A 22,781-nucleotide genomic window follows, 5' to 3' on the forward strand; every position below is an offset into this window, starting at 1 on the left:
TACCGGCCGGCCTCCAAGAATGTACAAGCCCAATGCCCTCTCCAGAGCCTTCGAGACCAGAGATACTCCCGTAATTCCACAGTACATCCTTGATCCTGCAAAGGTTTTTCTGGCTGCCACCCAGGCTATCCCTCCCGAGAAGACTGTAGTTCCCCTCCGCCGCAGGTGGAAGGCCCTAGCCTGGGCCCACGACTCCCTCATCGCTGGACACCCAGGAAGGGCGCGCATGCTGGACTTATTACAGCGATATTATTGGTGGCCACGGATGGAACAGGACTATGTCGGCTCCTGTCCAACATCTGTCCAACAAAAGCCTTTGACTGGATGCCCCTGGGTCCTCCTACAGCCACTGCCCGTGCCTAAGGAACCGTGGACCCATTTCTCAACTGACTTCATAGTTGACCTGCCCCCGTCAGGTGGCCACCTTGTCATCTTGGTCGTTGTCGATAGGTTCTTGAAGATGGTTCATTTCACGCCTCTCCCTAAACTTCCCACGGCTCCTGAACTGGCCCAGCTGTTCACCAAGCACATCTTTCGCCTTCATGGACTCCCGCAATACATTGCCTCCGACTGCGGGGTCCAATTCACAGCCAACTTCTGGCGATCACTGTGTAAGAAATTCGGTATCCAGCTCAACTTCACCACCGCATACCTCCAGGGCCGGAGAGAGCAGGAATTAGGCCCTTTCCAGCTAAGAAAAGAAGGCCCCTATGTAAGGTTCTGATGTGATACTTCATAAGAGAAATTGTTTTCTAAATTTCCCAAATAATTTTTATTTATTTAAGAAGGCTTTACGAGCTTTTTTGTTAGCAAATTCTTCAATTACAATTGAAATTTTTATTTATACATGTTAGAAATAGATATATTTAGCTTTTTTAAAAATTTTGCCGAACAAAAGTAGGCCCTTTGAACATTGTAGGCCCTAGCCAAATGGCCATGCTGGCACCCCCTCTCTCCTGGAGTGCATATCACCCACAGGGCAACGGCCAGGCTGAGCGGATCAACCGGTCCTTAAGAACCTTCCTCCATTCCTTCATAAACGACAGTCAAGATGACTGGTCTATCATGCTCCCTTGGGCAGAGTTCTCTCATAACTCTCACACCCACTCTGCAACCGGTTTCTCACCATTCATGTTGGTCTATGGTAGGCAACCGGCACCACCGCTCCCTATGCCTCTTTCGGTTCTCTTGCCTACGGCTCAGCTCATGGCCCAGCAATTGCTCGTTCTTCGGACCGACACACAGCACAATCTCCGCCGGGCAGCAGAGGAGGCGAAGAAGGGAACCAATAAACATAGATGTCTGGCTCCCCTCTTAAATCCTGGGGACCAGGTATGGCTTAGTACCTGCCACATCCGCTTTCGGGTGCCCTCAATGAGGCTAGCCCCTCGATACATTGGCCCCTTCTCCGTCATTGAGCGAGTTGGTCCTGTCACATACCACCTGAGACTACCATCCTCCCTAAGGATTCATAATCATTTCATGTGTTTTTCTTGAAACCTCTAGCATTATCTTGGTGACAGCGCAAGACTCTCAAACCTCAGGATGTCTCGGCAGAGGAGGAACAAATATACCAAGTCAAGGAAATCCTGGATGTGAGACATCTACGCGGAAGGTGGGAATATTTGATTGCCTGGGAGGGGTTCGGACCCGTCGAGAATACATGGGAACCCTCCTCTGACATTCCCAATAAGGCACTACTCCAGCAGTTCCACGCCGCCCATCCGAGGAAGCCTGAACCTTCTAAAATGGGGCGCAAAAGAGGGGGTACTGTTAGGGTCCCCGGCTGTAAAAGACCACGGCCGGGCCCCCTCACCTGGACGGGAAGGAAGCCAATGTTGGCCTCTCCCCCCACCTCTTCTAATCGGACGCCACAACTGCAGCCTGCTCTCGTGGCGGTCCCACGCTACCTACTCGCTGTTTTCGGCCCGACTCCCTGGGCGCGCATGCATGAGCCGCTTTGCCAGATTTAAAGGACCAGTGGCGGGAAAACCCTTTTCGGAGCATAGAGATGATGTCAGATGCCCCGGGTATTTATACCCGGTCCTGCCACCATCACTTCGCCTCGGCAACGGGTCCTGCACTGTTTAGAGTGCTAATTCTGCGTTCCTGCCTTGATTCCTGTTCCAGTATTCCTGCCTTGATTCCTGATCCAGCATTTCTGCCTGCTCCTAGATTCCTGTGCCTAGCCTTCCTGCTCCTCGCCCTTCCAGATCGATCTCCTGGTTTTGACTCTGCCTGCCTGAATGCTTGACCTCTGCCTGCCTGACCTCCACCTGGTAACCTGACTCTGCTTGACCTCCAACTGGTAACCTGACTCTGCTCGACCTCCTCTTGTCTGACCTCCGTCTGGTAACCTGATTCTGCTTGACCTCCACTTGCCTGACCTCCAGCCTATCTCTCTGTCTTCATCTGTTTGCTGCCTGTTCCTGGCTTTGTCTGCCTGTTTCTGGCTTCATCTGTCTGCCGCCTGCCTCGACTTCTGCCTGCCCGACGCCGCTTTAGCCTCTTACTCTGGTTCCATACCTCGAGACACCCTCGCCTAAGTCCTGTCGGCCCCGGTACCCAAAGGCTCAATCTGCGGGGAACGAGGGCTGGTATAAGTGAAGCTCCAGTGGGGGTCTTCTCTGCCTGTTCCGCCTCCCAACGACGAGGACCACCAGGGACCCTCTCCTGGTGGTAGCGCCAACCTTATCTCGGCTGAAGGGTCCAACTCCCTTACAGATTTTTTGCATATAAATCTTTGTCTTTTCCATTTAGCTCAATGGTTAAAAAATAGTTATTCGGTTGTAAATCCTACTAAAATGGAGATACTTTGGCTAGGAACAGGGGAGGTCCAAAAGGGAGTGAAATTGAATGAAGTTGAATGATGATGAATAAAGAAGTAAGATCTTTGAGTATAATTTTGGACTCAGATCTATGCTTAGAGAAATATATACAGTAAGCGACTCATAATGTTTATTTAAAAGTAAAAATGATAAGAGAACTTAGATCTTTTTTTGCATTGGAATACTTTGAAATGTGTTTTATGTGCAGTTCTGCTCACTGCACCTCAAAAAAGATATAGCGGACATTGAAATGGTACAGAGGAGGGTGAAAAAAATAAGGGCGATGGAAAAACTTTCTTATGGAGAAAGAATAAACAGATTAGGGCTCTTTAGTTGAAAGAAAAGACGACTGAGAAGGGATATAATTGAGATTTATAAAATTATGAGTAGGGTGGAATAGGTAAATAGGAAACTTTTTTATCCTTTCAAACAACACTAGAACTAGAAAACACTCCAGGAAGCTAGCAACCAACAAATTTAAAACAAATCATAGCAAGTATTTTTTTTCGCTCAGCACACAATCAAGCTATGGAATCTTTGCTAGAGGATATGGTCAAGACAATTAGCATAGTGTGATTCAAAAGAGGGCTGGACAGGTTCCTGAAAGAAAAGTCCATAAACAGTTATTAGCTGGGTAAACTTGTGAAAGTCAGGGCTTTTATCCCTTGGTATGAGATCAAGACATAAATCAACTATGAGGGATCTGATGGGTACTTGTGACCTGGACTGGCCGCTGTCAGAGGCAGAATGCTGGGCTTGATGGAGCTTGGTCTGACCCAACATGGCACTTCTTATATTTTTACAGCATGTCTTCTATATTGTCTCACTGAGGAGATAGCGGGACTTTATATTGATTCCATACCAACATACAGTAACCACTTCACTGGAGAAGTTACCCTTCTCAACATTCTACCTCATAGTGGCTATGTCAATATTTCCCTGGATCCTTAAGCACGTCTTATGGTTAAAGTGTATTGATAGTGGGTTTTTTTTATACCCACCCACCCCCACGTATGAGTCAAGATATCAGATCAATATCTAAATTGGATTCGGTAAAGGCAGAATATTAAATGCTTATAAATAAATAAATAGACATGCACTAGATTGGAGGAACACCTTAATAGTCCATTGCGTAAGTATGGCGATCATGAGGTAAATTTTCTAAATCTTAGTCGAGATATGTATAAAATAAGGAGCTAGGCATGTAATTCGGCCCTGTGCACTCTGGCTACCTGATAGTGTAAACACTGGCCTCCAGAGTAAAACCACTCTTTTATCTGTTTAAATGGTCAGTTGCAACTGATGTCCATCACTTACAATTGGCCTCTGGAAATTATTTTTAGATCTGTCTGACTATCATACAAGATAGCCTTGATGCTTGACATTCATTTCTACCTAAAAGTGTCAAAAACCAGCATACAACTTTTCTAAGAGCTCCTTTGAATCACCAAGCAGCCTTTGGCTAAGCATTGATTCATCCATCCATCCTTTTCATAATGCATGTCAAATTATGCCTTGTGGCCATGTAACATTTTTTGGGAGAGTTTGTCAGCATCTTCTTCCCAGCTCCATATGATCTGATTATGATGTGAACATTTTCACTAGATCTTAGTGATAGATTTTTTTTCTGCTTCGACAGCCATAGTTTGAATAAAAGAAATGTCAAATGTGAGAGATGTCTGATCTGTGTTGGCAATATGACAAGTGCTGTAGTTATGTTGCTTTAACAGCCTTGTTATGAAACACTGGTACTTGCCTAACTGGTCTTCAAAATAATCAGGCAGGTATTGTGCAATTGAAAAGCATCTATGTTTGGCTGTCATGCCTTTTCATGAAGCGAGAGCACCATTTCAGATATGCTTTAAAGCCACAAGAAGGATGACAACATTTTGCGATATGAAAGACTTTCAGAGGAATTTCTATAGCCTTGACTGTGGATCCCCTTGCTCGTCATTTGTAAATATATTCCATAAGTTGAGATGTTGGTGCTGAGCCTTTCTGCCACATCCGGGAGCCTTAGCTTTCTTACTTTTGGACTTTAGTGAGTCATCTGAGTTTCTTCAAGGTCAAACATTAGCCTTGTTGGTTTGAAATTCATGTTATTGTGTTCAGCAACTTCTGTCATCTTAAGTTTGACGTCTGCCATGTAATTCATTTCATTGTTTCTCTGTGCTTGTCCAGCATCGGACTCAAGTCAGTGACACTGAGCTGGTTATGTATCTGTCCCCACACTGCTGGGTCCCCAATTTGTAGCTGCCGTTGTGGATCGCTACCTCTCAGCCTCCTTTTCCTCCACCCATAGTGGCACTTTAGTGGCCCCGTGTGTTCAAGCTTTCGGAATTTGAACACATGAGACTGGCACCATAGCCTCCAACTGCACAAGGCCACTGCCCCAACTCCCTCCCTGGTGATTCTAACCCACTTCTTCTACCACAAATGTCTCTCTCCAGTGCAGTTAATAGATAAGGTGTTAGACTTGTTTTTGTTTTACTTTGAACTGTGCAGGAGGGAGAAGTGTTGGTGGCAGGATGAGCAGATTAGAAGTGCTGGGCTGCTAGCACTGCTCACCTACTGGGCAGGACTGGATTGCTGAGAGGGAGAGTGGCCCTAGGAGGCAGGATGAACAGGTTTTGAAACTTTTGGGGTAGGTGGAGGGGAGGAGAGAATCGGGACTGAATTTGGATGGGAAAGGGGGATGCAGGGATTGCTTTGAAGAGCAGAAACTCGGAGATTGGTTGCAAGAGTGGGAATTCAGCAATTGCATCAGAATATGTGCTTTGGGTAGGAGGAAAATGGGGACTTTGTAATAGGGCGGGGATTGGGAAGAGGCAGTGATTTGGGGATTAGTTGGAAATTCAGGATGGGGAAAAAGAGAGGATGAGAGATTGAGCATAGACTTGGGGATTGGAGGCACAGCAAAATCTTGGAAATTGGTTGAGGATTATGAGTAAGGATTTATTAGATGTACTGGCGATGTGAGATGGAGGTGCAGCAAAGTGGGGGAGATTGAAATATAGAGTGACAAACCTGGAAGGGCTGGGGAGTGGGCAAGTGACATTGAAAAGTGATGGGTCTGTGAATGATGTGACAGAGGAAATGGAGGTGCTGGGGACATGATAGAGGAAGAATGGGAAGCTGGGTAGTGATAAGAAAGGGGCTGGGGCGTGGGGATAAGAGGCAGAGGGAGTGGTTGAGTGTTGAGGTTAGAAATGGGGAACTAGGGAGTGGGTGAAAGATTTGGAATTGGAAGCTGAGGAAGGAGTGACAGTTGGAGGGAATGGGGGGACTGGGGAGAGTGTGAATTGGAAAGCTGGTAGGCAGGGGAAAAGAAGATTGAGAACTTGAAGGTGAAAGATGGTAGAAGGAGTGGTGAAATCTAACTGAATAGAGAAGTAGAGGAGAGAAATGGAGAAAAAAATAAAAGGGAAATAATATCAGAAGCAGATGTGGGGGAGGGGGGAGAGAATAAACGGAAAATGGAAAGGAGACCCTGGAAAACGATTTAACTAATGAGAGAAAAACAGAAAAGAGTGACTGGGGCCAACCTAATTACAAAAATAAGATGTCCAATTAAAGGTAGAAAAAAACATTTGATTTTCAGTTTAAGTGATTGTACTCTGTAAGCTTTGGGAGTGTGCATCCCCTATATCTTTGTATTTTACTCAGTATAGGAGGGAACATTTCTGAGTCTTTCTCAAGTGTTGCACTACATGTAGAATTTGGCTTCTCAGAGTTTTCATTTTGGTTTGATTGCACATTTCTATTTCTAATTTGTGATCCTTTATTCTATCTTAGGTGAGGGTCTCTCTGTGTACCATGTGTGTGTGTGTGACAGAGATGAGATACTTCACTAGTGTTTAATTTCTGTGTAGGCACCCTGTAGCAATTTGACTTGTTCTGTTTTCTATAGAAGATGAATTGCAATTCTAGAGCTTGTTATAATTGCAGTGCTGCCTTTTCATAGGAAGGGTTCTTGCTGTGTGAATCCAATCACGTTAGTGCTGTTATGGTATGGCAGGTTTGTTTTTTTGCAGGGTTTTTATCGTACTACATAAAGTTTCTGACAGTGGAAGGTATTTGTGTTACTGTTAGCAAGGTGACACCAGACCTTTATTTATTTATTTATTTTTGTGTGGTGAGTTATAAGGAAAAACATCCAAGTTCTGCTCTGTACCTCCTGTTGGGAGTTTCTGTGGGCATGGAGAGTGTCTTACAATACTGGATATGATTATATTGTGATTCTGCTGATACGACTCCAAACTTCATTCCCTTATAAAAGAATTGCTTGAATGTTGTTATTGAATCATCTTAATGGTAATTTTAGTGGATGGTCAAAACTGGCCGGGGGCTTTATTGCATAGAAGGCCCTTAGGACTTTTTCTTGTGGTGTCTTCATAGCCAGTCATGGGTCATGTCATGGGGTTGAATAGAATGTGTGGAAATGTAACTTTGGCTTGCCTCGCCCCCTCCAGTACTTCTGTCTGGAGGTGCCACAAGTTGCTGGCAGAGTGTATGAAAGAGGAGGTATGTGCAGTATCTGAAGGCCTTGTCTTTACCTTGACATGATGGACAAGTGATATGATAAAAAGAGGACAGAGTGAGGTGACCGTCCTTTTATATGGTACATGATTTGATATGGTACAGTTGTGCACAAATGTTTAGGCACCCTTCATCAATTTGTATGCGTTAGTAAATCTATTAAGTGAACAGAAGCTGACACAACCTCTAGATGCCACAAAGTTAAACATCCAGTAAATCAAGTGAGAAAAGTTACTTTATAAAAACGCATTGTCTCAATAATGTCATATAGAAAAAACATGACATCTTTCTGTAATTTGGATTTCAGAATTATTATTTGTTGATTCTAACAGATTGATTGTTGATTGAACAGATTTGTAACCCCTCTTTTGGCAGAAATAACAGCTTCCAAATATTTCCTGTAGCCAGCTAAGAGTCTTTCTATTCTTGCTTTTAAAATGTTTTTCCACTCCTCCTTGCAGAACTGTTCTAGCTCAGAAATATTCTTTGATCTCCTTGCATGTACTGCATATTTGAGAATTCCCCACAGATTTTCAATAATAATCAAAGCTGGGGACTGTGAAGGCCGTTCCAAAACTACCTTCATCTTTCTTTCCTGTTAAATATTTCATGGTTGATTTTAAGGTATGTCTTAGATTGTTGTCTTGCTGAAATATTCAAGCTTTTTTCAGCTTCAGTTTCTTCAGTGATTGTGGGACATTAGTTTCTAAGATATGTTGATATTTAGTTGAAATCATGCTTTCTTCCATCTGCACAATGGGGTAGATTTTTAAAGTTATGTGGGGGCGTAGATTTGTTCGCGCAACCCGGCGCAAACAAATCTACGTCCGATGTTATTATGCGCGTGTGCTGTCATGCGCATGTTATAAAATCCAGGGTCGGCGCGAGCAGGGGGTGCACAATTGTGCAACCTGCGTGCACCGAGCCAAGCAGCCTGCCTCCATTCCCTCTGAGGCCGCTCTGAAATTGGAGCAGCCTCGGAGGGAACTTTTTTCTGGCCCCCCCACCTTCCCCTCCCTTCCGTTCCCCTCCCTAACCCACTCCCCAGCCCTAACTAAATCCCCCCCCACCTTTGTTTAGAAAGTTACGCCTGCCTGAGGCAGAGCCATTTCCTAGCCCGGGAGGCTGGTTCAGAGGCCTCGGCCATGCTCCGGAATGCCCCTGGGCTGGCACCATGCCCACGGCCCCGCCCACGGCCACGCCCCCGAATGCCGGCACGCCCCCCCAAGCAAAGCCCCGGGACTTACGTGCGTCCCAGGGCTTTGCACGTGCTGGCGGCCTATGCAACATAGGCCGCCGGTGCACAAGTCCCCTGCACGCGTAAATCTGGCTGGATTTACGCGCGCAGATCTTTTAAAATCTGCCCCAATATTTTGTGTGCTGCTGGCTGCCACACAACCCCAAAGCACAACCCCACACAACCAGGCGTAATGGTTGGCAAGGTATTCTTTTCTTCAAATGCTTCATCCTTTTTTCTCCAAATGTATCTTGTGTAGTTGTGGCCAAAAAATTCAATTTTTATTTCATCAGTTGTGCTTTGTTGAAAACAATAAATCCAGACGTTGTTTTTGTTTTGCATACGTTAGACGATGACTTTTTTGATGGTGTCGTAGAAAAGGTTTCCTTCTGACAACTCTGCCGTGTAGATTATTATTGTATAAACAATTCTGTACTGTGGAAAACTACTTCAGTGACAGCTAAACTTTTCAGTAGGTCCTTTGCAGTGATTTGTGAGCTCTGTTTTGCAGATCTGATCATTTTCAGGCAGTTCTACCAGAGAATTCTTGGTCTTCCATATCTTACCTTGAATTCAACTGTTTTACATAATTTCCATTTCTTAACAATGTTTCTGACAGTTTAAGTTGCTAGCTGGGAGTGCTTGAAGATATTTTATAGCCTTTTCCTGTTTTGTAAGAGTAAATTATCTTCATTTTTAAATGCTCAGACAGCTGTTTTCAGCAGCCCATGGTTGTTGAAAATAAACTGAATTACAGTCACAACTTGAGTCATTAGAAGGGTCAGAGTATTTGTTTAACTGTGGAATTGTCTTCACCTGACTAATTGAAGGCCTAATGAGCCAATCAACTTTTGGGCCTTATTAACTTTTTTTTTTTTTAAAGAAAAGGAATAATGAATCAATTGGAAGAGTGTCCAAAGTTTTGCAGATGCCATATTCACTTTTTAAAAATTATTTCCAATCTGTTAAAATCAGCAAGTATATAATAATTTTGCATTAAAAATTGCAGAAAGATGTCATTTAACTCTATCTCTTAACAATGGCCACTAGTAACCAATAATCTATCTTTAACCAAATATTGCTTTTTCAATTAATGTAGCCAAAATAGTAAAAATTACAGTTATTTACAAATATACATTTTATTAAACAATATTTGTACATATAGAGGTAGATTTTAAAAGGTTGCGTGCGGGTGTACATGTGCGCGTGCTACCAGGCGCACGCACATGTACACCCGATTTTATAACTTGCGCGCAATTCAAAGTCAGTCAGCAAATGGGCAGGCTAAATACCCGGATGGTGTGACGTCACTCGAGGGGGATGCCCCCGAGGTTCACGCCAATGCTGGAATAAAGACGTGGGTGACGCATGTGCACGCACCCTAGGAGGCTCTCAGGTGAATCATGGCGGAATGCCTTGCCATAGCCATTCTGGGGACGCCGGGGAGTGCGGCAAGCAGACGTGGCGGTCGCCATTTTCCCGAGGCTGGTGGAGAAAGCGAATATTGAGGTGAGGCATGTGGGATGAAGCCATCTGAGTCCGACAGACGCAACAGCAACATTTTTCATTTTGTTTAATTTTTGTTTCCTTTTTTATTTCTATGATTTAAAAAAAATGTAGGTTTTAAAATGTATCCATCATTTTTAGTGGGTGGCAATTCCAAATAGTGCATGCTATTTTGAATTCGTACATACTACAAACGAAAAAAGGAAACAATGAAATTTCTTGGATTTTTTTGTCATTTCTTATTAAAAATGACAGGAAACAATGTGGATAATGTTGCAGGTGTTGTTTGTTGTTTCAAATAAAAGCACATCCCTAGTTTACAATGAGTACAGCTGAACTTTCTTCCCACTGCTCACATTTATTTTTCTTAAATCTGCATTAATGTCTGATCTTAATGTACATGGAAAAAGAATTATTTTTCCATCCCAACTGGCACACAACATTTTTGCTGTTACTGTCATCTAGAGAAAAATTGCAGCCAGTCTTCCTCGTTTTTAATGATTATTTTTGTGTGCTTAGCAACTGGACTTCTAGTTAAGAATAGAGTTGCTTGTCTTAATATTTCTTTACCTGAGTTCTTAGTTTTATCAAATTGTGATCGCATTTTTAAGATTTGGTCCACATATTCTTGTTCTAAACCATTGGAAACTTAACAAACCAAGAATTCCCTCAATAATCCCCGAAAACCGATGAATGACAATTCTGTTTCATGTACCATTCTCCACTGCATTATGAAAAAGGAATAAACTTGTTCCACTGATAGCAGCTTCCTAAATTACTTTTCTATATTGGCGTTCAGAGAAACAGCGGCATCCTCAGCTGTGCAAGTGAGCTTCAGTTTTATTCCTTTGGAAGGTTGGGGTGGAGGGGGCGTACTGGGACTTAAGGGGCTTACGTTTTTTAAAATAAATATTTCAGCACAAACCTAACTTTTGGAATCTGATAAGCAGGATAACTATTTGCCTTAAGAAGAGGACGTTTTCCCCCACTTACTTTATAAATTCCCAGTACGTTTGGTTGATGATAAAACCACTATTTTTTTTCATGGATTGTCTTGTGCCATCTCTAAGTTAATTCAGTACAATTCCACAAAACTGACCAGCTTTTTTCCCAATTAAAGTTAATGATGGTGATTGTTGGGAGTTCACACGCCCAATTACTTGTTAAAGCACTGCAGTTAGCAAGAGGATGAGTTGAAATGTAATTGATTTTTTAAAAATTTTTTGATGGAGGCTGTTTTTTTTTTAACTGATGGGGGAAAATGTAATTAATAAAAGGGAAAATAATGGAAGGCAGCAGGAAAAAAAAAATTATTTTTTGTGATCTGACCTTCAATCCAGGTTTGATGTGGAAAATGCTGAGCTGTTGAACTGGATTTTGAAATCAAAAGCTGCTATTCAGGCTGCAGAGATCAAGGAATACCAGAAGATGAGAGGGACGTCGGACATAAAAGAAATGTTGAAGGTAAGATGGCACAGTAAGAGAGGATGTGGTAGTGAAATCGGATATTTCATCTGGTGTAGATTTTGCCACTGTTTGTGGGAGGATAGCTTCCAAAAATGCCCTGTGGAAACCTGTACAGACACAAGGTTGAATTTGCACAAGTTTAAAATATGTGAGACATAGCACCATGTGCCAGCTTTAACTAGCGATAATTAACACAATTTTTGTAAACATTCATAATTTAGTATCATTTTTTTAAGCAATCACATTTTTCACTCACCTTGTTGCAACAGGGGCTTGGGTTTGCAGGAGAGATTCAAGTGTGCTAGTTCTGTGGTTTTAAAGAGTAGAAACATAGAAACATAATGGCAGAAAAAGGCCATTACAGTCTATCTGGTCTGCCCATCAATACCAGGGTTCAAATCCCACTGCTGCTCCTTGTAATTTTGGGCAAACCATTTCACCCTCCATTGCCTTGGGTACAAACTTAGGCCTAGATTTATCATTTTGCTATAACTTTTGGAAAAACAGAGCCCGCGATAAAAAAAAGGGGCATGGCTAGGGTAATTTTCCTGGTACCACACAGGTATTTTACTGCAAATATAAAAAATTTTTCACACACAATTTGGGTTGCTGGAGAGAGAGACAGAGACAGATAGACAAACTCTTTATAAGGCTCGCATATAAGTAAACTATTTATACCACTGTAAGAGGGGCAATTAGTAACTCGGGTAAGGTTTTGGAGGTAGGCTAGGTTTTTTTTTTTGAGGGGGGGGGGGGGGCAGTTTTACATGCACAGTCAGAGGTATGTACAGCACAGTAGATAGCCGAGGAAATTTTATGTGATTTGGAGTGAGGAAAGGTACACAAAGATGAGATATCTACAATGTACTCTCAACCTAGCTTGATGCATTCTCTGCCTAGCTGCTATCATGTTAGTTTGAGAATACATTGTACAAATCTCATCTTTGTGTGCCTTTCCTCACTCCAAATCACATAAAATCTTCACTGATGTCAGCTGTGCTATTCGTACCTCTGACCTAGCCCACCACCAAAACCTCACCCCGAGTTCAGAATGCCCCTTCTTATAGTGGTATAAAACGTTGACTTATATGTGTGTGCCTCTTTCTCCCTCCCCTCTCTCTTTCTAATAAAGAAGCGGACTGGGAGGGAACTTCCTGAACCCCCTAGCTAACCTGCCTCCCTTTTCTCCTATCTGCGCCAACCCCTAAAACCCCTCTTGTCTAACTTAGTTATTTTTTGTTTGCATCCTTACCTGCTCTCTGGACTAGAAGTAGGTTGTGCGGGCCGGCCCGCTGCCTGCGCATGCTTCAGCAGGACAGTGCCTAATGGCGTTGTCCCAGCCCACCCACAATCCCGCCCCTTTATTGTCGAGCTTATCTTCAGCGTGTAACGAGAGATGCGCGCGTGGTTGCAGCCCAGCCACGCGCATATCTCCCAGTTTTAACGCGTGCCGGCCTTTTAAAATTAGGCCGTTAGTGGGGTGTTTTAAGTCTGAAGGGCACACAATCTTATTTATATCTTTTGGGGCTGCTCCGGCTAACCATTCACTCCCACGCTGACTCTTAATCCCTGGTGGGGGGCGGAGGGGCTCTTTTTATGGGGGGAAACTCTCGCTTATGGCCCAGACAATGAAAAGAGGTTTCCAGTGTTTGTGCTGTACTTTAAGTGCTTCTCATGAGGTGAGAGGCTGTAAGAACTCAGACAGGACCAGGTCTGGGTGTTTAATTTAACTTTAAGAATCAGTAAACTTTATTTTAAGTCCATTTCTCCAAAATGATGAGTGTACGTCTGACTGTAAAGAGTTTTTCTGTGTAGGTAGGTGTCCTTATTACAGAACTCTGGATAGAGCCCATGGTGATTTTAGATGCGCTTCCTCTCCCAGCGGCTGTCCTGTGGAATCCTAGTGAGAGGTTTCCCTTTTAACTGCAAAAAACCCACCTTTAGACATCTTCTTTCCTGTGGGCACCCAGCCTGTCCTGATTCCTTAGGTGGAAATCCAGATGGGATCTCCTTCTCTTTCTTTTCTTCCTTTGGTTGTGCTCTTACTTTATTCCACAGCTGTTATTTCAGGTGATTTCTCTTGTGGAAAAATCTGGGGACAGGGCTATTAACCCTGCACTGAAATCCCAGTGGGGAAGGGGGGATCCAAAAAGCTCCCCACTGCTCTGTAGTTCCAAAAAATGCTTTAAATCTTAAACTGGATAGGTTCTCTGCCCTCACTCTCTCTCACACAGGATCCATCGCTGGTGCTTTCCTACCTAGTCAGTAGAGTAGGCTCACAGGTCTTTGGTCCCCTGAAGAGAGCACCTTTGCCCCAAAGGGGTATCAGGCTTAAAACATGTTCTTACTGTAAATTATAAGAAGGACCCTCAGGCAGGGAGTGCACAGCAAGTTATCTCTTCTAAAGGAACTCCTTTGGGCAAGGCTGGGAGGCCGTATCAGAGTGTAGAAAAAATACATCTTTACTCTGCAGCTGCTCTCTCTAACTGACCCCGCCTCCCCCGAGTGCTAAAATGGCTGGGCTAAATAGCACTGAGTCATCCAATCCAAAGCCTCCTGGTGGGGAGGGCCTGAAGGGATGGATGGTTCCCACTAAGTCTGCTCTGAAGACAGGGATAGTGTCATTTAATGCCCAAATTGGGAGCATCTGACACATCAGATATTTGCATATTAATGGTCGTCAGTAGGAAAGCCTGAGTTGTGAAGATTTACAGCAGCAGTACTATCAAAAATTCTTTTTATTCTAGGTGAGATAGTTAAAGATTTCCCTTTTTGACTTAAGATAGCATTAGTGCGAAAATGTTTTGAAATTGCCTGTGCGCAGCCACTCCCACTTGTATGAACCTAAAACAAAAATCAAATCCCTGCTATACTGTTTCTCATGAGAACCCCACGCAGAGTTGCATGCAGAGTACGAATATGGAGCAAACAGTTGTACAGTGAACTCTGAGAAAGCAATTTGAAAAAATATTAGATGTTGCTGTACTAAAAACCTCCAACATTTTATTTAAAAAATAGTGCAAAAATATAAAAACAACAACAATCTATGATAAAAATAAGGACTTAAGGATAAGACTGAGAGAGTCAGTATTAACAGCAAGTTAATAGGTGGAAAACCTTTGCTGGTGGCTGCTGATTTAATCTGTATATCTCACTGCTAATCAGTGTGCACACCGTTTACTCTGCAGTAAGGTTAAGTAACAGCTGTTGGTCGGATTATATAATGTGTAATATATATTGAGAGAGAGAGTGCAAAAGTGCTTTTGTTTGTCTTAAAGTAAAAAATGTACATTGCCCAATGTGCCAGGAACTTGGCATATTAACTTGTGAAATATATTTGTACAATGTCATTTGGTATGAGCAATCAAATGTACTCTGAATGTTGAACAATCTGAAACATATATCAGTGAGGATTGGGTTTAGTACCTTTCTATAGAATGACAGAAGCATAGACCATGCTGACAGATAAATCCCACCAGATCTGTTCAGTCTGAACATTCTCCTTCCCTGATGCAGCACTGCTGCTGAGCCTACTTGATCTCAGTCTTTACTTTTTACATCCTTGCGACTTGACATCCTCTGAGCTTATCGGAACGTGTAATGAATGGAGGTGAATTATGTTCTTTCTTTTGAGAGTTATGAATACCCTAATTATTTAGGACTGGCGAAGGTATGTGAGAGTTATCTCGGATCATCCTGAATGAACAAAAGTAAAACCTTGTATTCTGTGCTGATGCTCCATAATCTATGTGACACATTTCAGAGGTCTTGTTTTAAATGGAATAAGTTAATGGGATGCCAACAAAGTAGTTGGATAGAGATGATACCTTTTGTAGAAACTTTTGTGTAAACCGAAGTGATAATTAATCTTGTTAATTGAACCTCGGTATATAAAAGTTATAAATAAATAAAAAAATAAAAAATAAAGGCTAATGAATGAAGGTGGAAATGACCTGATTCCTTCGTTGGTGGCTGGAAGGCATGTTTCATTACAAGGAGTGTGCCTGATGTGGAGGGTGCCTTGGACTGTCCATCCTTTTATATGCATCAGCCGTTCGTGTGCATGTGCGGCAGCGCACGTCATGTCAGGTAGAGGAGGATCTGGGATGAGACTAGGAAGAGCAGCTGTCATTTGTCTATTTTGCTGCTCCTACTGCTGCTACCTGAGAGTGGGAGGAGAAGTGGGAGTCTGTGCTACTGCTGCTTCACGTTTCTGCCAAACTCTTAGAGAATGGGGAGGGGGCAGAACTGTATGTGAAGGAAAACCAACTTAGTGCAATGTCTGTGGCCTGCACTTGTCAGTTTTGTTTTTTTTTTTAACTTGGAAATCTAAATGAATATAGTGGGTTGTTTTTTTTTTTTTTTAGTAATTTGCTAAGATTTACCTTCTCATAATATTCCTGTAGACTAGAGGAATTGAAGCCCAGGCTGCAGGCTTCTTCAGACATCATCAGTCTGATGACATAAAGTAGAACCCACTTTTGGATTTCTTAAATAGCTTCACGAAACTGTGTGCGGAAACAATTCTCCTTGTGACACCAAACCAGGTGGTCCTCCTAGTTTTTGTAGATCTTTCTATCGGAATTCAGTTTTCTCCTTATGTCTAATGAAAAAAGCAAGGAGGAAATTGATACTAATAACCTCAAAGATATGAACTCTGCATTTTAGCATTGTTTTTCATCCGCAGGCTCAGAAGACATGTGGCTCTTCAGGAAGCTTAACGTAGTATGTGTCTTTTCGGCTGCTTTTATTTTTTGAAACTGCACGTAATGATATGCAACTAATTCTTAATTCTATGGCCAAAAAAGAGAGGATTTAAGTGTGGCTTATTGAAACTTTACTTCATTGCTATAATAACTCTCTGAGCAACAAATATTGTAAACCACTAAAGTTTGGCACAATTTGTCCTGGGTTTTTATTGTGTAAATCAATCAGCCTGTGAATTCTAGCAATCGGATGTTGTTTTTTATTTATTTTTTTTTATTTTTATGCAGTTTCAAAATAAAATACAAGAACACCTTGCACAGAAATATGAGGTATACAGAAAAAACAAATATACAATAATCGATTACTTAAAAAAGGTAAAAAAATAAAAATACCTCACAAGTTATAATAGGAAAAAGGGGAGAGACAAGAGAAAAATAAGTGGATATAAATAAACTAAGAAATTACGGAAGAAGGAATACTGAGAGAAAAAACGCCAGATACATTTTGCTTGCCGGATTATTAAGGTGGAGAATCCAAAAACGCCCAAAGCTGAGACGGTTCAAAGAAAAGATAATGAACATTATTATATCTAATAGAACATTTGCAAGGGTAACACAAAATAAACTGGAGCATCTTTGGAAAGCACCTCAGAATGAATCGAAATAAATTTCTTTCAGCGAAGTTGGGTAGCCCTAGTAAAATCAGGGTATACCCACACCTTTTGACCTTAAATAACAAAGATCGATTGCGAAAGAAAACCCATAAAACTTTATCACGGTCAGAAGAAAAAGCGAATGTCACTAATGAAGTTCCACGATGTGAAATCTCAGTTGATTGAGAATTTTGAAGAAAATTGGTTAAATCCAATGGACCTTCTAAAGATGAATGATCGCCACACACTTCCTCAGGTTATGCTTGAGGCAAAAAGTACGCCTTAGTTATTAGAGGCATCGCTGCATTCAGAAACTTGAGAATTTGGGAGACATAGTTTGAAAATAAACTGGAGAAATTTTTTTATGACAGGAAAATTAAGAACTCTCAGATTTAAAGAGTGCATTGCATTCTCAATATTCTCATTTTTCTTTGAGTGAATTATATCCGATTGGACTAATTGTTGCTGAACTTTTTCCAAAGAAGTATGTCGAATATCCAATTCACCAAAGAGTTCCAGAGAGCTTCCAAGGTGATTACAGGTGGTTTGAAAAGTGTAAACTTAGCAACCTGGGCGTTTAATATATCTCAACAAGACTGAGGCATTACTTCACCTGGGTCACCAGGAAGGCTGACATGAAGGCCGGAGGCGGGGAGATGATCACTCCAAGATCTCCTAAATTAGGGGCTTTCTTCTCACCCAGTGCTGCTACTATAGCCGAAGTTAGAGGCACGGCGCTCCCCAACTCTTTTGGATGTTTGAGTGATGGAGAGAGGGCCCCTCATATACCCTCTGAAGGATCCAACAAAGTCACAGTTCCATACCACGGGGGGAGATGGTGTTGCCAGCACTCCTGGGCTAAGAGAGATCTCCTCGGCCAGCAGAGAAGACTTCCGCTCTCCATTTTTCTCTGCTGGCGTCGCCCCAAAGAACTCAGTCCGATATTGAGATAAGCCAGATGAGGAAGAACTGGTAATATTCTCCCTAACTCTGGCCTTATGCTTAATATGAGGCATTTAGGAGAAAGGTAATCCCAAATTCAGTGGAAAACAGGAGAAAGGATCTTGCTGCCCATCTTAGTCAGTGACCATCTTGTTCCTGATGCAATCAGATGTTTATAGTTTTGGAATATTGGTATCCAGGTATCAGCCTTGGGTTTTGTGTGAAGAGTGGGCACCCATGTGGAGGTCATGTGTCTGACCATGTATCTGAGCTGAAAGACTGATTAATGTTTTTGTTTGTGCCTGGAGGAAGGGTACATACTTGCATTCTTATTTTGCATGGTTTCATATCATTTGGTATGTCTCCATCACTTCATATCTGCCAAAATTTGAAACATGGTGATTACCTTTAGGTTCATCTAATCTGCTACTTCCCACTCTTAACTGCTGAAGAGCTGCACTACCTCCACTGTGAGACTGTTCCATGGTCTCACCACTCTTCTTGTGTGAAAACTACTTCCTGCTAGGACTTCTGAGTGTACCCTTTCCAGTGTTATGTCATGTCTTTTTGTTCTAGAACTTTCTTTCCACCAAAGGTGCTCTCTCTTGTGCATTATTATCTGTCTGAGGTATAGGAATACTTCTTTCATACCCCTCTTCCTTTTCACTTTCTGGGAATAAATATTTAGGTCTTTTAGAAGAAATCTCTTAAAATGAAAATACAAGGAATGACGTGGCAGGGAAAGGGAGAGGGAGAGGGGTTGAATCTTCTATTCATATATTTTAGACTGGGTGAGTTTTTAGGAGAAAATTGTTACCTCTTTTGGCCAAAATTAGAGAAAATGCCTTTGAGAGAGAGAGAGAGAGAGAGTTGTCAACTTTTAAAGTAAAAGTAGGATGGATGTTTTATGAACCTTTCTACTTCAAAGTAAAAGCTATGGAATTCTGTTTTTAGGCTATCGAAAAGGAAAAAACGGAACGAAACCAGAAACTAGATGAACTGACCCAAAATGGACAAACTCTTCTGGAGGAAATAAAGAAAGGTATGAATGACTGGAAGGATCTTAGTTTTGGCTTGTTTGAGTAGAATTTAGTTTATTTAAATACTGTTCTTTTAAAGTACTCATGTTCCTATCATAGATAGTCACGATTCCTTAATTCTATTCATTCTTAATCAGGACTGATGTTTTCTCCAGAAAACACTACTTTGTTACATTACCCATTGCTCCTGCTACATCTGTCATTTTGTGCTCAAAGAAAGAAAACCATGCAGTAAATGTTTGCAGTCTGTTAATTTTCTCCTCGTAGTCCCTCAGACCCTGCACACTTCCCACCTCCAAACTACAAGACATCACAGCATCATCCTATGTTTTTATTTTTTGGAAGGAAGGATGAGTTACAACTCCTTTAAGAGCTATCCTTGTACTGTTTTACTTCCCAAGTGCTCTCAATCTAGTTAGTTCATGAGGCAGGAAACAAGCCTAGGATGTTCGAAATAATTATTTAAACAAAACAGCCAACCAAAGGGTAGATTTTAGAAGCACTGCGCACCGGGTGGATTTTCAAAGGGGCCCAGCCACACACGTAAACCCTGTGCTGGGCCTCTGCAAAAGGGGCGGGCCAGGGGGCGGGCTGGGACAGCACCAGTGTATGGGCTGGGGGAGGGCCGGTGCGCGTACATTGCTTCTGCTTCCAAGGAGCAGTAAGTAAAAACATTTAAAAATTAGGGGTAGCTAGTTAGGAATTAGGGGTCGGGGTGGAGAGGGGAAAGGGAAGGAAGGTTAGGTAGGGGGGGAGGGAACTCGGGGAAGCCCAATTGTGTTGCTGTGCGTACTCTTACAAAATGCGGCCTCCCTGTGCGCGCCGCCTGCACATGCGCAAGCGGCCCACGGATTTTATAACATGTGTGCGCCAGCACTTTCATGTTATAAAATCGACGCATCCATGTGTGCGCACGTTTTAAAATCTACCCCTAAGGTTTTTCTAGAAAGAGGCTACTACCACATGAAATGCTGCCACAGTGGTGAGAGATCACTCATGGCTAGCATGTACGGTAAGATTTTCTGATGAGTTATGCTCCATTTTGTACCCTGGGTTATTTTCTTTGAATGTTAGATAATGTTCTCTACTGAAACTTTTGTCTAATAAAATAACTGGGTAATGTGCAAATATGCAGTCTTTATAGTGGAATAAACACTAAATTATGTTGAAGATGGATAATGCCTTTTCTACATCTCAACCTGTTTGTCTTGAAGAGGATTTTCAGAATAAAGGGGAAGCCATCCATCCTCAAAGGAGGTCTCTTATACCACTTGAAACTTATTTCAGGCCTACAATAGAACATCCTGTGCAGTTCTAAATTATATTTCAGTTTGAAAACAAGACTGCACCATCAAATCAGACTTCTCTGAAAAAGAAAGCATCACATACTTTGCAATTGACAGTTTGTTTTACTAAATTGGGGGAAAAGCAAGCCCAGAAATTGTGTTGTAACAGGGTTTTTTCTTCCCCTGACAATACAGTAAGTCTGTGAATGATTGCCTGTTTCATAGATAGGCACCCAATAGAAGAATGGAATCACCACTTGGAGTTTGGAATTGAGCACCCATTATGTGTGCTTGCAGCTTGCTACCATATGCATTGTCACATAGATGTTCTATCAGGTGTTCTATCACTCTGCCTCGCATCATCCAGATAACATGAAATCCTACAAGGAAAGATGATTTGAGTATTGTTGAGTTTTGTTCTATTCAATCTGTGCTGGCTGACTAGGTGATCAGGACAAAAGAACACACAAATGAGAGCTGAAAATCTGCAGCCAAGTTAAAACTTCATCACTTACAGGGGGTGAAGCTCTGCAAAGAAACAAAGGGGGTCATTTATCAAAATGCAATAAGGCGTTTTTGCATGCGTTAAGGGCTTATCGCATGCGAAAAGCCCCGTTAACGCATGCAATAAGCCCTTACCGCATGCAAAAACGTGTTTAACGCATGCGATAGCACCATATCGTATGGTGCGATGCAAATTCAGAAAATAGGAGGAGTTAGGGGCAGAGAGTGGGCTGGGTTAGCCTGTCTGCGAAGAGCTATCGCACAGCCGTAACGCCGATTTTAACTACACCTCTTTGAATTGCGTTAGGCTGTACGATAGCTGCCGTGACCGTGCGGTAAGGTGTAGGGGGTTAGGGGCCACTTTGATATTCTACGTGACACCTACGAACAGAACAGTGGTCTCATGAAGATTTGATGACCTTTGGACATGTTGATGACATGTTTGGACCTTGATGACATGTTCCATCAAGCTAGGTTGAGAGAACCTTGCCCAAATCTCATCTTGGAGTGAGTTTCCTCACTCCGAAGGCCATCAAATCTTCACAAGAGACCACTGTTCTGTTTGTAGGTATCACGTAGGATGTCAAAGTGGCCCCTAACCCCCTACACTCTTACCTAAACCCCACCTCGAGTTACTAGGTGGGCCTACCATAGGGATACAAATACCTACCTATGGGCCATGACATTATGGCCAGTCTCTCTCGCTCTCTCTCTCTCTCAAGAATGGTCCCCCAGTGGTTGAATGCAGGAAATACAACAGGTCTGGCACTTATTGCAGAATCTGAAAATGGTATCACAATTTGCGCTAACTTAGCTCTTCGCACAGGTAATTAGTGCAAATTGCGATAAATGCTATATTAGCATAAAACATGCCCCTTTTGCTATCGCATGCGGTACTTACCGCATTTTGATAAATCCAGGCCAACGTTCCTGATTGACAGAGATGTTGGGAAATTAGTTGTGGTGTTTTCTGGATCCTCAACACCACAACTAATTTCCCAACATCTCTGTCAATCAGGAACTTTGTTTCTTTGCAGAGCTTCACCCCCTGTAAGTGACTAAGTTTCCACTGATGCCGCTGGTGGATAAGGGCTCTGGAGACTGGCCTCCGGGTTGAGGAAGTCTTCGACCTTGGCACCAAGGAAAGACTGGGCCAAGCACCAAGGGAAGCCGAGGAAGCATCAGCACTGATCATCTTTGATGTATGATGCTGGGCACGGGGATGTGCTGGCTCATGCTGTGATGACCTCGAAGCAACAACACGGCGAGGAGCACCCATTTTCCATTGATGCTGGGGGACGGCGACGATCTCCACTGGTCCTGGTGCAAGTAGCCAATCCACATCTGGGATCTGAGGAAGATCTGGCCACCTCTCCTTCTCCCAGTTAATGTTGGCTTTGGCAACTTTCGAGAAGGAACTGGAGTGGCATGTCCAGCTGGCGGTGGAGCAGACACAGCAGGCACTGATGGCACCAACGCAGCTCCTGTCTGCTTTGGAACCGCCGCTGGAATGTCTCAATGTGCTCATCGGCCCAGCTGGCACCGGTTTCCAGGAGACCATCGATGTCCAGCGGGGCATCGATGCTTCCCCTGACCAATGGGGTGGCCATTTATGGTTCCTCCAAGGAGGAAGCTCTGGCTAGGCCAGCAGAGACACTGCAGCCTGCTACCTCCCATCTAGCTTTGCTGGGGCCTGCACCTGGTTTGCTGGTGACTGCACCCCTGGACAGAGGCCGAGCACCCAGGGCCCCATCCCATGTTGATTACAGTGAGTATGAGAGTCCCTATGACCCCTGGGGGGAATGATACTACTGAGCCCTTCTTTGAGGGCACGGAGGGTCTCCCCTCAGAGCTGACTCCTCCAGAAGAGTGAAGGAGGTCCCTGCTGGAGGAGTTATCCTTCCTAGGTTTTGTGCGGGTAATGGCGGAAGCCATTCCATTTCAATTGTTGATGGAGGAGGATGCCAGACAGAAGATGCTGGAGGTCCTCCAGTTTTTGGAGCCTCAGAAGGAAATCATGGCAGTCCCAGGGCACAATATCCTTAAGGAGCTTCTTTTGAGGATTTGGAAACA

The 22,781-nt window shown here is 43.0% G+C and overlaps 1 protein-coding gene across 1 annotated transcript in view; it reads left to right on the plus strand.

The window, feature by feature from the left end:
* Nucleotides 1-22,781, plus strand: part of UTRN (utrophin) — a 1,458,479-nt gene that overhangs the window by 334,715 nt on the left and 1,100,983 nt on the right. Inside the window, exons 18-19 of the mRNA XM_029594027.1 lie at nucleotides 11,451-11,574; nucleotides 18,833-18,920. Of these exons, the coding sequence (XP_029449887.1) occupies nucleotides 11,451-11,574; nucleotides 18,833-18,920 (212 nt within the window). The remainder of the gene's footprint in view (nucleotides 1-11,450; nucleotides 11,575-18,832; nucleotides 18,921-22,781) is intronic.

This window comes from Rhinatrema bivittatum, chromosome 3 (genome assembly GCF_901001135.1).
Source record: "Rhinatrema bivittatum chromosome 3, aRhiBiv1.1, whole genome shotgun sequence".
NCBI lineage: Eukaryota > Metazoa > Chordata > Amphibia > Gymnophiona > Rhinatrematidae > Rhinatrema > Rhinatrema bivittatum.